We start from the raw sequence: 17,911 nt of genomic DNA, 5'->3' as shown, positions 1-17,911 counted from the left end.
TCCATCTAGCCCAGTATCCTGTTCTCTGACAATGGCCAATGCCAGGTGCCCCAGAGGGAATGAACAGAACAGGTAATCATCAAGTGATCCATCCCCGTTGCCCATTCCCAGCTTCGGGCAAACAGGCTAGAGACATCATCCCTGCCCCTCCTGGCTAATAGCCATTGATGGACCTATTCTCCATGAATTTATCTAGTTCTTTTTTTAACCCTGTTATAGTCTTGGCCTTCACAACATTCTCTGGCAAGGAGTTTGAGTTGAACATAGCACCGCAGCTAGTTATCTGAAATGCTTCTTGGTATTTTCCATCTGTTGTTTTAGGAAATTTCATTTGTGTGCTTTAGTCTTCAAGACTGATAGTAAAATGCCTGTCCAGCTATACCAACATGCTGATTAACGTGTGTCCCAAGGGTACATTATCAAGCTTTTAATCTGAGCCACAAGTCTCAAATCTGTCATCTGAAGCAATGAAGGGTGTCACAGGATGTTTTTTCCCAGCAGAGAATTATCTTGCTAAAGGCATTTGTTAGATAGGAGTAACCTACATATATGAGAATTGGGAGGGTTGGTCATTTAGTTTTATAACTTTGGGATAGCCCAATGCCTTTAATTCATTTTGAGGACAGTTCATGTATTTCCAGTACAATAAATAGAACAATGGGTCTGATCCAAATTCTATAGAAGTCGTCCAAGTAATTTCATTGATTTTGATGGGATTTGGATATAAATGCTGGCATTATAGTGTATTTGTCCTTGTGGTAGGCCTTGTGTAGACTAGGATTTGGAAGATGTTAGTTAACATGTGTTAACCACCTAGTGTGTAGACAAGGCAATATGCCTTTAACTCAACCCACTTCTTCAGATGCATGGAGTGAAAATTACAGATACAGGCATAAATATACTGGCACATGAAGAGAAGGGAGTTACCTTACAAGTGGAGACCCAGTGTTGACATGGCCAATTTAGTCAGGGTGGATGTGGTCCACTCCCAATAATTGATGAGGTGTCAATACCAAGAGAGGGAAAATTGCTTTTGTAGTGAGCCACTCCCAGTCCCTATTCAAGCCCAAATTAATAGTGTTAAGTTTGCAAATGAATTGTAGCTCTTCAGTTTCTCTTTGAAGTCTGTTTTTGAAGTGTTTTTGTTGAAGGATGGCTACTTTTAAATCTGTTATTGAATGTCCAGGGAGATTGAAGTGTTCTCCTACTGGCTTTTGTATGTTACCATTCCTCATGTCTGATTTGTGTCCATTTATTCTTTTACGTAGAGACTGTCCGGTTTGGCCAATGTACCTGGCAGAGGAGCATTGCTGGCACATGATGGCATATATCACATTAGTAGATGTGCAGGTGAATGAGCCCCTGATGGTGTGGCTGATGTGGTTAGGTCCTCTGATGGTGTCACTAGAGTAGATATGGGGACAGAGTAGGCAACAGGGTTTGTTACAGGAATTGGTTCCTGGGTTAGTGTTTCTGTGGTGTGGTGTGTAGTTGCTGGTGAGTATTTGCTTCAGGGTTGGAGGCTGTCTGTAAGCGAGTACTGGCCTGCCTCCCAAGGTCTGTGAGAGTGAGGGATCGTTTTCCAGGATAGGTTGTAGATTGATGATGTGCTGGAGAGGTTTTCGCTGGGGGCTGTACATGTTGCCCAGAAGTGTTCTGTTATTTTCCTTGTTGAGCCTGTCCTGTAGTAGGTATTTCTGGGTACCCATCTCGCTCTGTCATTCTTCATTCTTAAAAATATAATACCTACCAGGGGAAGTGAGGACACAGATTGACAGAGCAAGACGGCTACCCAGACTATCCACCATCCAGAACAAAGCCACTGTCCTAGACTATGCAGCTGTTCCTCCAGAGGAGGAACAGAAGCATTTCTTTGCCTTCCTCACAATCATGGCATAAGACTTTAAAAAACATTAATGATGTAGTCAATCAGTTTCTGCATGAGGTTTCTATCAGCAGAGCTCTAACAAGCTGCCATTTTGCTTCATCGTCTGTCACAGATCAGTTGTAGACCATGGTGACTTGTGAGGCAGAGCCAGGGAAGATGGTATCTAAGGGTCAGTCTACTGATAGTTCAGGACAAAAGATAAGTCTTATTAAACTCCCAACACAGAAGTGTGTTGGCAATACAGTATTGTATTCAGATCCATCTAGAAGCACTTGTGTTCCATTCACTTATGAAAATGGACCATCAAAAGGAGAGTGATATTCTAACTTCTAACCACAGGTATCAATATTTGGTCCATGACACAATCCCCAACTCTCCGATAACTAATCTTAACCCAAACCCCACACAAAGTGTGACCAGCTGTAGGAGTTGAACCTAGCACCTGGGATAATCCCATGGTTGTCATGAGAATCCTGAACCAGCTCGGCCAACTCATCAATGGGGACGTTAAAGTCATTGAGAATTAATTGATGCTTGTAAAATATGAAGTGATCCTCAAATGGAAGATGTATTACAAGTACAAAGCATTGTTTTTGTCAGCATAAGTGCTTTTTTAGATACATAGCGTGTTGTTTTTTCATTATCAAGTTCTGCTCCCCATCAAGTGCTAAATCGTATGAATTCCCCATTCACACACTTGAAGTTAGTCATCCCTCATCTGTTGCTATTTATTAAATTATGCTGTATGTCTTTGCAGTGCATAGTATTTTGTTTTATGAATACAGCTTTATCTCTGCTATTGCAATCTGGAATGAATGAAGAATATTAAAGTGATTTTTTTTAAATGACATTCCTTACTTTTATCTACGGGGACAACATATTCTCCCAATAGTATTGTCCTTTTGGAAGATGTGATAGACATATTGGGTAAATATTGTACCTCCAACCACATGGTTTCCTGCTGCTGTTTCCTTCTAAGCTGTTTCCTTCTAAGCACTCCCCCACCTTACTTCTTCCACAATGGTGACTGCAACAGTGTGACTGATAGCAGAGGTAAATTTATTCCAGCAGCTGGTTTGGGGCAACAAATTTATTTACCTTAGCATGCACTTTAGTTACTGAAATACAGATATTAGGGGGAAATTTTACTGCAGTTGACTTTATAAAGACCTTTGATGAAGCTTTAGTGTAGTCTAAAGTCCTTTCTCATTCCAGGGCACCGACTCCCAAAGGGATCACTCTCCAACTACAAGTTTGGATAGCATTTTGTTAAAGCAACTAATTAAAAATAGATACAATGTTGTTTGCTTGGATTCCACATACTCACTAAGCCAAAGAGCAGAAGGAAGAATGCCTGACTTCATTGGGTTTGGCATGAACATAGCTTCTCCCTCAAAGGTCTGGTTCTGCAATTGCTGTATACCCAAAATGCCCAGTGAGTGCAATGAGAGTTTTTGGTATCTATTAGTCAACAAATCTGTAGATCCAAATGCTAGAAAAGTAATAAACTGAAAAAGACAATCATGTTTATTTCTGAATTGGAACCATTGACAATCAGAATCTAGACACTAAATTCACTATCCGACAATTCAGGAATTCAGAAATGTTGATTGAGTGAGAAGTCTGATCCTGGATAACTTAGAAAACTCAGCAGGACTGTCTTTCACTTCTAGGTGCCTGATCCTGCATTCATTGCACACCCGAAACTCCCATTGACTGCAGAACCTTGCATCCTATGAGCTCATTCTGCATACATACAGACCCTCCACTGAAATGCAATGTCCATATTATATGCCCTGGGGAGCTGCACAGTGGATACAGGGAGAATTGTGCCCAAAGACTTGGAGTGGCACATTTTCAAAGTGGGTACTAGGTCTCCACTTGCGCCTCAACACAACTGGGCACATACATACCTGCACTCAATTTGTAGGTGCAAACACCTGTGTGTGTACTTCCAATAGCATGATGACACCTGAATATTCATAAGTGTTAGAATTTGCACCTACCACATTGATTAGGAGCATTACGTTTTGTGGGTGCAATTTTTAACACATGCAGAGGTGTTACTCTGTTGGAAGTATGCATGAACTAGTGCGCATATAGGTACATAACTGGCCCCAGTTCAGCATAGTACTTATGCAGTGGGACTGCTTGCATGCTTAGAGTTAGGCACCTGCATACGCACTTTAGAAGTTAGGGGTATGAAAATGTATCCATTAATTTGAAATGTGTAGGCTAAGTTTTTCACATGTGGCGTCTCGCTTGTCAAGTGCAAATCAGCTCATTGGGATCCTTTAAACCCTTCATACACCATTTTTAAAATAATATTTATTATTTGTTAGCCCTTTGTGTGTGCACAGTCCTTTGCAAGACACAGGACCTGAGCCTAACCTCCCCAAGATAGGGTTACCATATTTCCACAAGCAAAAAAGAGGACACTGGGGGGGGGGGGGGGGAAGCCCCGCCCCAGCCCCACCCCCATCCACTCCCTCCCGCTTCCTACCCTGACTGCCCCCCTCAGAACCCCCCCCCCCCGCTTCTTGTTCCCTGATTGCCCCGACCCTTATCCACTCATATGGGTGGCAGGGTTGTAGAAATTTTGGTGGTGCCCAGAACCCCCCTCCACCTGCCTAAGGCTCTGGGAGGGGAGTTGGGTGGGGGGAGGAGGTCTGGGGTGCAGGTCTTGGGCTGGGGATTAGGGTGCAGGAGGGGTGCAGGCTCTGGGATAGAGTTGGATGAGGGGTTCGCGATGCAGGAGGGGGCTCAGGGATGGAGCAGAGGATTTGGGTGTGGGGGGGATGAGGGCTCAGGGCTGGGGCAGAGGATTAGGGTGTGGGGGGATGAGGGTTGGGGCTGAGGATGAGGGGTTCATGATGCAGGAGGGGGCTCAGGGCTGGGGCAGAGGATTAGGGTGCGGGGGGATGAGGGTTGGGGCTGGGGATGAGGGGTTTGGGGCGTTGGAGAGGCTCGGGGCTAGGGTGGAAGGGCAGGGTAAGAGCAGCCTGTCTACCCATTAGTGGATGGGGGACGCTAGGACCCGGGGGCAGCAGACAGCAGTTGCTGCTGGCTCTGGCAGTACAAGCAGGCAAGGGAGAGGCTGGCAGGGAGGGGGAGGCCCCATGGGGGGGGACGCGCGGAGGGGGGGTGGCAGGTGGAGGCCAGGGACCCATCCAACACTCCCCCGCTCCCTGACTGCCCCGCCTCCCGGACTCCCCTTACCATTCTGGCTCCACGTGTAGGCAAAACATGCTGCCTGGTGGGTCGGTTTGTGTGTTACACAGGGCTGCAGACAGAGGGAGGGGGGAGCAGGGGAGGGCTCTGGCTGCTGGAGGCCAATGGGAGTGGCTCAATCGGCCCAGCCGCCCAATCAGCAGCTGCACTCTGCATGGAAGGTAGGGAGGGAGACAAGGGAGAGAAAAAACCCAGACATTTTAACCTTGTTACCAATTCCTCCCGGACAGCTATTTGGAGACGCAAAAGCCGGACATGTCCGGGGAAATATGGACAGATGGTAACCCTAGGAGCACTAATGAGCTAACAGGTGAGCAGCTACATTAGGAAACACATAATAGCATGGCACACAGCACAGCCTGAGGCAAATGCTCAGGAATCTCACTCTGGGGTAGCCAGACCCCAATCGGGTATGTCCACACTCCAATAAAACACCCGCGGCTGGCCCATGTAAACAGACTTGGGCTCGCAGAGCTACAAAATTGCACTGGAGACATTTGGGCTTGGGCTGGAGAAAGCCCGAACACCCATAGTGCAATTTTATAGCCCCGCAGCCCGCATCAGCTGACGTGAGCCAGTCCTGGATGTGGCCCCTTGTGGCCTACAGCTGGCCACTGCAGGGTAATGAGAGTATGGGGATTGAGTAGCCAATATGGTCTTACTGCTCCCTGCACACTCACCATTAGATGGCATGAAATCCTTGGTCATGTCCAAAACATACTCACCTTCTTCACAGCAGTGCAGAGAACCCCCGTGAAGGCCTACTCCATAGCGCACACAGACTGCGTGGTCCCGCTCTATGCACAGTGCTTGGGGCTCTCAGTTGAGGGAAGTTCCTCTGCAGATGGGGGTTAAGGCACATTGTGATTTGGCTTTCCTGAACTGGACCACAAAATGGTCCGGAAAAAAGAACAGGCAGTGCTGTACTCCCAGTCATTCCTGTCCAGGCACAATGTTGGGTATGTCTCCATTTATTGCAGTTTAAAATGCATAGAAATCCTGAAGCCTTTTCAGAGGAACTCAGCCCAGAGAGCCCATGCAATATATTATCTCATCAAAGCAACAGAACAACCCTCCCCCTTCACCTCATTGTCAAGAGGAAAGTAGCAGTTCTTTACCATACAGAATAGAACTTCAGACAAATATTTTGAACATTTTGCTCAGCAGAATTTCTTTCACTGAAAGTAACACTGAACAACCTTCAAGGTTGATACAAGGGAACGGGTGTTTTAAAACGCACACATCAAACCCAAACCCTGCATCCAAACATCCCAAACTTTGCATCTGGATTTGAACTGCATACCTCCTCCCCCGCAATAGGCTGAACCCAAACCCTGCATTCTGAACCACACGCCTACCCCCTTACCCTGCACAATGGACTGAACCCAAACCCCGCATTCTGAACTGCATACCTCGACCTCCTGCTTCCCACCCCCATGGGCAGATCCAAAATCATGGCTCTGGATCCAAACAGTGCACCTTGGGCCTCATCGCTAATGTATGGATTCTTTACATTTATGATGTTACTAAATCCCTTTTGGCAGCCCCATCATTGGGGAGTTGTATGTTCGTCAGCAGTGCATTAGTCATAGATTTTCAAAGACAGATGAACTAACTAGGACTACTACAGCCAAGTCCCTCATGGCCATTTCTATTCCTTCGCTGACAAGTTCCGAAAGCGGCAAGCCGAGGTTCTGCAAATTGCAACATTTGAACTAAAACTGCAAATGTTTACAAGGAACAGCAGAGTCTGGGAACAGGTTAATAACCAGGTGGGATTGTGTAGAGGAGAGCATTTGGCTATGGATAATCTCTGCTTTGATCAAGCAGACACCACCATTTTACACAGTCCAAGCTAGTATGGAGATCGCATCTAAAGCAAAATAAAAAGTATCATTCCTTTTGGTAGATGATGTTCTTCCCAATGACTCCTCCCCAAATCGCTTTATGTGAGCTCTCACTGTTTTTAAAGTCTTTCCCTTGAGGGAGCAGATCGTTTAATATAGAGTACAGCATTGACGTCTGGTATTAAGTCAGTCAGGCTACTTCGAAATGAGGCAAGTGGGCGTCCTGGTAAGAAAATAAAAATGTAAGTTTAAACAGAGGAGACGGGTCATCTTGGTTCTTTAGATTCAAGACAGATTTATATATAAAGCACTCTCTAAGCAGGTTCCTTTTACACCAACTATGTGCATATGAGGCATTCTTCCTACATTCCCTGTGCATCCATGATCCTCACCAACTTCCGTAGGAGTGCACAATGCAGGATCAGGCACCATAGACTTTATGTCTCAATCTGTATTACAGAGTTACATTAACAAGTTACCAACACCCGCAGCTCCAGTTAATGTGAATGCAAGATCCAGGCCCTCGGCATGTCAGAAAAACAGACCACAAGTAACAGAATTGTCCTTTTCGGCCACTCAAACAAAGACTTATTACAAAATGTGAGGAAGAAAAGGCTTAGGAGAATAAAAACAGACTACAGAATGGCCTTGATACAGGGTAGCCTGTTGCAGAAACAGAATCAAGCGACACAGGCAGGATGTTTTATTCCATTCAATATAGGTTTTTATATCGTGCTCATCATGGTAGTAGCTGAGCTCCTTCTAATAGTCACATGCTTCATGTGCTAACATCTGTTACGTTATAAAACCTAGAAGAGATGCAGAATACAATACGCATGCACAAACCATTGCCCTTGTGAAACTGGCTCTGTGCACAGAGGCCAGATGTATTGTTTTGTCAGCAGATGAATACTCTCTTATACGATAAAGTTATCCGTGTACAATTTTCATACAAACTTATAGAGTACGATTTGAATATTTTTTTAAAGCAAAGAATGCCAAAGGGCAGCCATGTATCATGTCAGCAGACAAGCTACACGATCATAAGCATCATCGTACCGATGCCTGGTTAATGTTCATTTACCTTATTCAGTGTTCACATTGTAAGTAATAGCTTGGACTGCTGCTGAAGTGTCAGTTAAATGAGGGGATTTACAGTGTAATTCTAAAACCATGCAAGCTGGCTTCAATGAAAGGCTGTAATCAGAGCTAATTATAGGGACATTTGTGAAACTCATTGGTCTGGGGCTTTAATTTGATATAAAAAGGAGCAAAACTATTGTAAACTATGTTTTTTTTTAATATAACGATAGTAAACGCCTACTTTTATATATTTTCTTTCACGTCAAAGGACCCAAAGGCTTTTTACAAACAGTACATACCACAACAATTGCCTCACCCACTATACTAAATGCAGCTATCTCTGGGGTGGATCTTAGCAACTATTTAAACCAATACCATGCAAAACTGTAGTAGAGGAAGTGAAGAAAATTATCACATCCTGTTGAAGATGCTGATGGAATTCACAGAAGGAGAATGTAATTAACCAAACATGGACACAGACACTAAAATCTCCATTATTCTTGCAAGATAAATGGTATCTTTAATGACCACAAAAGGTAGCTTCCTGTCTTAACAGTAAGACAATATCATTATCTTATATAAAGCTCCTATATAGTGCCTTTCCTCCGTAAATCTCAAAGAAGGGCAGTATCATTATCGCCATTATACAGATGGGGAAACTGAGGCACGGACAGGGAAGTGACTGGCTCAGCAGGTTAGCAGCAGAACTGGGAATAGACCCCAAATCTTCTGAGTCCCAGGCCAGTGCTCTAGTCACTAGGCCACACTGCCTCTCCTAGACAATACTTTGAGATGGTACTTCCAAGATAACCGTGCCACCTAGCACCATGCAGGGGCACTGGCAAAGTAATGACTCGGAGAACAGAGCCACCTCCTGAATCACTCACACCACTTCCTAGGCACTCTGGATTTTTCATGGCAGGGCAGCCTCTCATCTCAGTACTGATCAGGCCAGACCCTATACAGCTTGTGAAATCTAACCACCTCAGAACCCAGCTTCTATTAAATCAAACAGAACAGCAGCTTTATGCAATGGGACATGATACCAGTTCCTAAGTGGAATGTCATGCTTTTTTAAACACAAGATCTAAAGGGAACCTTTTTTACTTCCTTCCTGTACGCTTTCTGTCACAAGTCCCAGCGACTTACAACTAGCTCTGGCCTCTGTACTGAAAGATCTTTACTGGGTTTTCAATAAAATAAAATCATCTCACCTGTCCATGTTCTCTGTTGAGTGACAATAAAACTTTGGCACTGTGGTTGAGAGTTACAGATTGCTGCAGCTTCCTCTGCATTATAAATGGAGAGCAAACATCCCAGATGGCTGTAGGAGGGCCAGCATTTATAGTCCTGCATTTCCATGGTTCGGAATCCCTTTAGGGTGATGTATTCTGAGAAACAGAATAAAAACTAGTACATAGGGACACAGCTTTTAGGAAACTTTTAATATAATCCAAGAGGAAGATACCCTGCAGTATGTTATGGTTACATCATAAAGTTCATACTTTGCCCTTGCGTGACATCCTTCATTCAAATAAGACAGAGGGAAGTTAAAGTAGCCTTCTTAAACTGAGTCAGTGGAGGAACCAAGCACAGAACACGTACATTTTGACTTAACCCCCCCGCCTCCCCCCCCCCCCCCCGCTTTAACCACTAGATTTGTCTAATGCCTTCCAGACAGATATGACAGAGCAGGCAATGTTTAAGGCTACCGCTCACTCACTGTTAAGATTTCTGCCCCTTTGTGGAGGTGTAAAATAGGGCAGAGGTGCTAATTTTAATACACTGCTAATGAACACTGATGGATAAACTGAGGGAGAGACATTGTTAGCAAATACATTTGTGAATGTTAGAAATGCAGGCCCTTCTGTGCAAGAGTGCACCTACATTTTTGCACATGCTCGGCTTGCAAGCATGCAATTTCCAGAGAAGATGTAAATCTGGCACTCCACGGATATTGCAATTCATGCCCATCCCAAGCCTGCACGGGAACCCTTAGGAAAACTTGGGCACAACACCTTTTGTGCTCAAAGCAGCAAGGAATGAACCTTTTCATAAGGAAGAATGATTAGCCACTTTTCCCCACAATGTAAAGGTCCCCTTCTTTAGTACAGAGGAACAAAGCCCCAAACTATGATCCATGGTCCACCAATGACTCAAAGCAGCAGATAGGTTGCACAATGAAACAGGAGAAAAATAAAGTATCACAGGGCTCTGTGGGTAAAGAGAGTGGAGGCCATCTGAGGATCTTCCTTACCAACTGGTCCACAGACGTAAAAAGCTGGAGAGCCACTTAAGATATTAACAGGACATATATTCACTTGAAACACAGACTGATGCACATGCTGAAAGGATTGTGAGTAGAGTACTTAAAGCAGCACGCACACATGCACACACACATGTAAGTCAGATTGTTCTGCAAGGTACGTACAATGTAGTACAAGCAATCCCATACAACTCTCATGAAAAACAGCAAAGATTGCTCCAAAGAGAAAGAAACAGGGATTCTATGGCCAGCTCCACACTAGAAACGTTTGCTGGTACAGCAATATCAACTAGGGAGTGATTTTGGGTGATTACTTTACAGTTTTGGTGATACTTCTATTTTCAAAAACCCCAGTGCAGATGCAGTTATACCAGCATAAAAATGCTTTTGCTGGTATGGCTTATTTCACTTTTTTTGCTGGTGTGACAGCATCTACACTAGGAGGGCTTGACTGTATAGCTATACCTGTACAATTTTAATGGCAAACTTTTTCTAGTGTAGACTAGGCCTAAGTGTGCCAAATTCTGCCCACACATACATCCACTGTGTCCATTGGGGCTGCATGAGCGTAACTGAGATCAGAATTTGGCCATATTTGGGAACCACAAGATTTTTACAGTTCGATCACACCTGCAGTAATTGAACTATTATCTAAAGAATCTGAAGTCCTGTACCTTTTAAAAGAGGAAGCCTTTTCTGTAGATATAGCCCAGACTTGTACAAATGTAAAACTTTTTCAAAAGCTCCTAGGGTTTCATTTATTCCATATCGTAAATCACCTACATTAAAAAGAAAAATATGACAGAAGTGACTAACCCGATGAAATATCATTTAAAATGTCTTCTCATAAAAGACAATGGGGTCTAAATATTAGCTTGTACCTGTTGCGTTCAGAATATCACCCAGAAGGGGCCGCAAAGCAGAAGGTGCAGTGTGTGGCAAAAGATACATGAAAAAATACCTGCAAAAAAATCCCACAGGCTTGTTAGAAGTGAGAGGTCTCAATATGTTAACAATTAGTCCTCTCTAAATTTTCACTTTCCATCTCAGGAGGACTATTCTTTTCTATTCAGGTTCTTACACAATGCCCAATACTGTGGGGCTGGAGCATCTTAACTGGCTTCTCATAGATCATGTTGCCAACCCCTCTTAAAGCTTGTCCCTGTGGCATATAGTGCTGCCAAGTGCTTTATTCAGTCTAATTAAAAGGATTCAAGCAATGAAGCTTTCACTAAATTCCCCTGAAATTGCCTTGCTCACCTTTAAGCAGTGACTTTCCAATCTACAAAGGACATGTATTCTCTCTCACCTAGGACAACCAGAAGGCCTTGTGCTAACAAGGCTTGGTAGCCCATTATTAACTGAAAGACAGGGTAGCTCATTATTAATTCCTTGAACCATCCAGTCCTTCCACAAAGCTGCTGCTCTAAAAGGAATGGGTAATTATTGCAAGACTATAATTTTCTTTTAGGGTGAAATTAGGATCCCTCAATAACAGTGTCTCCCTTTTAAGCCCCTGAACATTAATAATGGGCTATCAAGACTTTCACCTCCAGGTCAGCAGTTCAAATCTAGCCCAGATCAATGGAGAGAGGAAGTTGCTGTCTTTTGATGACTGATTGGTGGCCTACGTGAAGTGACTTGACAGTCTCAGTTCAATTCCCAATAGATGTCCATCTCTATTTCTTCTTCGCTCCTTTGTTGCCCATCTCAACTGAGAGGCCATGAGTTAAAGGGACACAGAGACTAAACTATCCTGTCCTCATGCAGAGGCAACTCCACCTGCAGTACCACCAAGCTGAGGCACATTGGTGGGGGAAGCTTGCACCGCCTCTTCTGTGGATAGTTAGAGGATTGCCATCTCCAAGGCTGTCATTGTGGCACCTCTGGGAAGCAATAAATTCACGGGGGAAAGCTTTTTGGGCAGGTTTATTGGTGATCATAGAGGGAAGCAGTGCAGGAAGGGTGTCTGCACTCTTTCTAACCGATGACTACGCTGTTTTCAATTCTTAGCTAACAAGAAAAATAATATTTGCTACAAAGAAATTCTTAATAAATCTCTCTCTCTCTCTGTGCTACATAGAATAAGCACAGGATACTGCTCACTACATGGTATTGTGCAATTTATGATCAAATCTGCCACATTTTTCTATATAATTGCACATACCGGTATGCATTAAAAAGATTCTTCTTTTCATTTAGTCCGTCACATTTCCCAGCTGCAGTACATTTGAGAATGAAGCTTTTTCCAGGGAAGACTAGTGTGCAGTCATTATCTTCCTTGCATGACAGTTCCTCGGTGCTGGCATCGTCCATATCTGTCACTTTTAGGTTTCCATCCACCATAACAAACTGCCTTGGCTGGAAATCCAAGAGGACTATTGAACCCAGAGGGGAATGTGCCAGGTAAAACAGCAGTTTCACTAGACTCAGGCAAATCTGAGAAAGAAGAGATGAATATACATGGGAAACATAGTCCAAAAAAAGCTATTCAGCTGGAAGAAGAAGGGGAAAGGCATTCAGTGAAATTAAAGACAAGAAATGTACAGTATTTAAAAGGAAATTATGTATATGTTACAAGCTGTATTGTCAATATTGCCACAGGATTTTACTGTCATAAGCAGTTTAGCAATGTTTGTTAAATACGCTTAAGCACAAAAATAAACCTTTGCAGTCACACCACTAAGGTAAAAAGCTACAAGGGATACAATATCACCTTTTATGCTTCAGGCCATATGTAGATTGCCGGCTGGAATCAGGAAGGTGTTTTCCACCATGGTACAGCATTACACAATTGGCCCCGATCCTGCAACTGTTTCATGCGCTTGGACTCCTGCACCCACATGGAATCCCATGTACTTCAGTCTGCATGAGTTCAGGGGTTTGTTCACTCAGAACAGCTTACAGGATCAGTGCCTAGTGTGGTGCATCATGGGATAAAAGCAGGCAGGGACCATCAGTCCCTGCATAGACCACTGCAAGAGTCAGGATATAGGTGTAAATGGTCCAATTATCTGTTCTAGAACGTACTCCCTATGTAAAACTGTTGTACTAAATATTTTGTACATTAAGGGTATGTCTACACTGCAATTAAAAACCCGCGGCCGGCCCATGCCAGCTGACTTGGGCTAAGAGGCTGTTTAATTACGGTGTAGTCATTCAGGTTAGGGCAGGGCGCAGGTAGGGTTGCCAACTTTTTAATTGCACAAAACCGAACACCCTTGCCCCGCCCCTTCTCCGAGGCTCTGTCCCCTGCTCACTCCATCCCCCCTCCCTCTGTTGCTCACTCTCCCCCACCCTCACTCATTCGCTCGCTCGCTCATTTTCACTGAGCTGGGGCAGGGGGTTGGGGTGCGGGAGTGGGTGAGGGCATTGGCTGGGGGTGCAGGCTCTGAGATGGGGCCGGGAATGAGGGGTGATGGGTGCAGGAGGAGGATCCAGGCTGGGGCAGGGGTGTGGGAAGGGGTGAGGGCTCCGGCTGGGGGTGTGGGCTCTGGGATGGGGCTGGGAATGAGAGGTTTGGGGTGCTGGAGGGGGATCCGAGCTGGGGCAGGGGTGTGGGAGACCTTTCCTTCTGCTGGAGCCTGCCCTGAAGCCCCTATGATGAGTTTTGGATGTCTTGGTCTGTCGTTGGCTATGACTGTGGTGGCCATGTTCAGCCTTGTGGGTCACATGCTTCTGGGGGTTTTATGGTTTGTGGGTTTTTTAACCAAAGAATTTCTCACTGATTGCAGTGTAGTTCTTCCTTTAACTTCAACACCATCCTCCCTCCAATAAAGCAAATAAGCAGCAGCCATTACAGTGAGACCCTGACCGAGCCCTCTGAGGGCACTACTGTAATACAAACAATAAAAATAACTTCCATGTCATACGTAATTTATGCTAATGGAGAGCTAAAGAGCCTCACTTGGCCTCTCACCTACCAGACTGAGACAACAATTTATTATTATATATTTGTTTGATAGTAGCACCAACAGGCCCCAAACAAGATCAGAGCCCTACTGGACCAACACATTGTAAGAGACGGTCCCTGTCCTGAAGAGTTTATAATCTAGAACAGGGGTGGGCAAACTATGGCCTGGGGGCCGCATCCGGCCCTTCAGACATTTAAATCCGGCCCTCGAGCTCCCGCCGGGGAGCAGGGTCTGGAGCTTGCCCCACTCCACTCCCCACTTGCCCCCTCTCCAAGTGCAGCCCCCGCAGCTCCCACTGGCCGGCACTCCTGACCCCCTCCAGCGCCCCTGACCCCCTGCCCCAGCCCTGATCCCCCTTCCGAACCCCTCAGTCCCACCCTCCTACACCCCAGAGCCTGCACCCCCAGCCGGAGCCCTCACCCCCCAAACTGCACCCCAACTCTCTGCCCCAGCCCACAGCCCCCTCCTGCACCCTGAACTCCTCATTTCTGGCCCCACCCCAGAGCCCGCACCCCCAGCCGGAGCCCTCACCCCCTCCCATACCCTCAACCCCCAATTTCATGAGCATTCATGGCCCACCATACAATTTCCATACCCAGATGTGGCCCTCAGACCAAAAAGTTTGCCCACCCTTATCTAGAAAAAGGATAAGAAACAGAAAAGGGATAAGAGAAAAGATAGAAGCGCAGAGAGGTGAAGTAACTTGCCCAAAGTCATGCAGGAGGTCACTCAGTGGAAGAGCCTGAAATAGAACCAGTCCCTGTCCCTTGCCCCCTCCACTGGAACACAATACCACTACAATAATGGGCCTTCCTATACAAATCAATAGACCTCTCTGCAAAGGCGTGCAGAACAGAAGGAACCAGACATCCAGTCTAACACAGAGTATTAAACACAATACTATCCCTAGGCAGGATTCTTTAGACTTTTTGTAATTTTAGGTCTGTTGTAACATTGCTTCGGAGGGGGGAATAAAGGAATAGCTAGGAATAGTGGAGCTTCTGCTCTCTGACTGGAGATATTATTTACTGTAATTTAAAAGGGGTGAAAACAAGATTATTTAAAGATTTCCAGGAGCATTCAGAAAGTCAGCATGACAATCCTGTGAGCCCCAGCACACATCATGGGCTCTTTGCATTTACTCTGTTTGAGACCTAAAAGCTACTGATAAAACTGCCTTTGTTTTGTTTTCTTACTTTAAATCTCTCCTCCCAGGGAGTCTGCAGAAGCTGAATCATCTCCAGAGGGGATCCCAGCTCCAGCATAGCTATGACCCTTATTTCAGGATCTAAGCTATTATCATAGCACTGACCATGCAACTGTAGAGAGAAAAGGAGTGATTGTCATACTGATGCATATTCAAGTACAAATGTCAAGGGAAAAGGTTGAATAAATATTGACAGATCAGCTTGGCCTCTGGGGAATATAGATTCAAGTACAGTAAAAGGCATCAATTCTCCTATACTCTGTTTAAAGCAGGCAGACACTGTGTAATAGAGAATACAATTCAATTGCTCTGTGTTTAGAAGTCACAGATACCATCACATTGATGCATAGTTCTATTTGCTGCCTCCACCAACAGCAGTTGTTCCGCTGCGCGAGAAAGCAGCGTGAACTGCCTTGTGTGATGCCCCCCAGCGAATGGCATCATTAGCGGTCACCAAGCCCAGAAAATGACCCTGATTAGTTTACAGGGTGTCAAGTATCAGGGGGGCAGCCGTGTTAGTCTGTATCTACAAGAATAACAGATAGTTAGTCTTTAAGGTGCCACCAGATTCCTTGTTGTTTTTACAGGGTGTGAATTTGAAGAACTCGCTTTCTACAAAGCACGTGGCTCTGGGCGCATCCTTGCAAAAGGGTCTGTAGTAAACAGCTCCCGCCCCCCATTCCCATCTCTGCCCAACCCCATCAGTTTGGCTTTGTTTGGAAGACCGGGCTCTCCTTCCTTCGCCCATCTCCGGATGCACATAAGTACCGGGCGCTATAGCACAGCAGGGACGGACACCTGGCTAATGCAGGGCGTAGCTGCCTGTGTGCAATGGCTGTGAGCCAAGGCGATCGGGCACTCGCCCCGCTACCGTCTCCCCCAAACGCCTCCATTCCCGTGGGGATGGGGGCGCTGCCGCAGCAATTGCCTGGGGACCCCGCAGGTGGCCGGGCAGGGGGGTCAGTAGCCGCGGGGCGCTGGGAGCGGCGGAGGGAGCGAGTGGGGCAGCCGCGCGGCATTCAAGCAGCGGGGGTCAGAAGCGCTGTGCCCCGGTCCCTCTACCTGCCTTGACGACGCCGGGGTGGTCGAGGCGCTGCAGCAGGGTCACCTCCTTGAGCAGCTTGTAGCTGGCCAGCCTGTGGCAGCCGGCGGGGTGCCCGTAGCGCTGCACGCAGCGGCTCACGTCGCTGCCGGCCCGGTGCACGGACTTGAGGGCGATGGCTCCGGCCCCCGGCAGCGCCGCTCGCAGCACCAGCTTGGTGAAGCCGGAGCCCACGACGCCCAGCTCGGTTACGCGGCTCAGGTCCCCGCAGCCCAGGCGGCCGCCGCGGCTCAGCCCCAGCTCCGTGTCCCCGGCAGACGTGGCCAAGCGCAGCAGGTCCCGCTGCCTCCGGCTCAGCTCGTCCAGCAGAGCCGGGGGAGGCCGCCTGGCAGGCCGGGGGCAGCCCCGCGTCCCGTTCGCCCCCCAGCAGGGGCCAGCGCCCGGGAAGCTCTGGAGGGCCAGGGCGAGTAGGGCGCTGGCGGCCAGGAGGCCGAGCAGCGCCGCCCCCCGTGGCCGGGCGAGGCTGGCGCCCTCTTTGCCCCTGGCTGCCCGCATGCGGGACGGGCTGAGCGCGGCAGCTCCCCCGGCTCTGCCTGCCCGTGCAAGGGGCGAGCCCAGGGAGGCGTGTCCGTCCGTCTGTCCCAGGAGCACCGCGCCGCTGCCAGCGCCGGGACTCGGCTCCCTGGGGGGCAGCTGGCCGCTCCCTCCGAACGGTTCCCCCTTCGCTCGCTGCCCTCTCCCCCTGCCCGCCTCACGGAGCCTTTGGGCAGCCTGGCGTCTGCAGCCAGCCCCTCCTCTCACCCAGCCCGTGGGTGGGGGCCGGGGAGGCTCCGGTGTTTTAAACCGGCCCTTTCTGTTCCTGCAGTTCGCCGCAAACTGCCTTTGGGAGACAGGGAGGGTCAAATCCGGCCCTGATTTCACTGCACTGTCACCGCCGCCGAATTTGGCTCGTTAGACTTGGGCTGCTCTGACCGGCGCAGCTGAGAGGAAGGATGGTCCCTCTGATTAGCTTGCTAGACTCAGGAGACCCCAGTTCAGTTCCCTGCTCCACTACGATCCCCGTGTGACCCTGGGCAAGTCACTCAGGGTAGATCCTCAGCGGTATTCGGGCACCTAAAATCAATGGGAGTTAGGTACCTACATACCTTTGAATATCGAGTCTCTTTGCAAAATGAGGCTAATAGCACTTCCCTACCTTACAAGGTGATGTGAGGGTAAACACATCAGAGACTGTGGGTTACTCAGATACTAGGGTAATGGGGTACTTAGGTTCTGAGCCAACTCTATGGCACTGCAGTTAAAGGAATTACACTAGCTGTGAATTTGGTCCTCTGGCTTTAACTACGCTACTTTCAATAATTCGTAGAGACAACATCGAGAAAACATGGTGGGTCTGACTGTGACTGGCCACAGCACCCTAGTATTTCAGTGGA

At 47.1% G+C, this 17,911-nt stretch overlaps 1 protein-coding gene across 1 annotated transcript; it reads right to left on the bottom strand.

Annotated features, from left to right (window-relative positions):
* Window positions 1-6,074: 6,074 nt before the first annotated feature.
* LOC101937514 (extracellular tyrosine-protein kinase PKDCC-like) lies at window positions 6,075-17,356 on the bottom strand. The gene is made up of 7 exons (XM_005308838.4): window positions 16,503-17,356; window positions 15,426-15,548; window positions 12,483-12,754; window positions 11,197-11,276; window positions 10,990-11,094; window positions 9,264-9,440; window positions 6,075-7,189 (listed from the first exon to the last, which is right to left on the bottom strand). Exons 1-7 carry the CDS (start codon window positions 17,031-17,033, stop codon window positions 7,086-7,088), a joined length of 1,392 nt encoding a protein of 463 aa, XP_005308895.2. The 5' UTR covers window positions 17,034-17,356; the 3' UTR covers window positions 6,075-7,085.
* Between the last annotated feature and the right edge of the window lie 555 nt (window positions 17,357-17,911).

Source organism: Chrysemys picta, chromosome 4 (genome assembly GCF_011386835.1).
Source record: "Chrysemys picta bellii isolate R12L10 chromosome 4, ASM1138683v2, whole genome shotgun sequence".
Lineage (NCBI taxonomy): Eukaryota > Metazoa > Chordata > Testudines > Emydidae > Chrysemys > Chrysemys picta.
This window is presented reverse-complemented; position numbering and strand designations above follow the sequence as displayed.

What these genes read in the sequence shown, in the direction of transcription:
- LOC101937514 (XM_005308838.4), bottom strand. Translation starts at nt 17,033, where the DNA reads ATGCGGGCAGCCAGGGGCAAAGAGGGCGCCAGCCTCGCCCGGCCACGG. An exon ending in AATCTTTTTAATGCATACCG is followed by an intron (nt 11,277 to 12,482) that starts GTATGTGCAATT and finishes ATTTTTTTGCAG; the next exon opens with GTATTTTTTCATGTATCTTT. An exon ending in AAGGCTTCCTCTTTTAAAAG is followed by an intron (nt 9,441 to 10,989) that starts GTACAGGACTTC and finishes TCTGTTTCTCAG; the next exon opens with AATACATCACCCTAAAGGGA.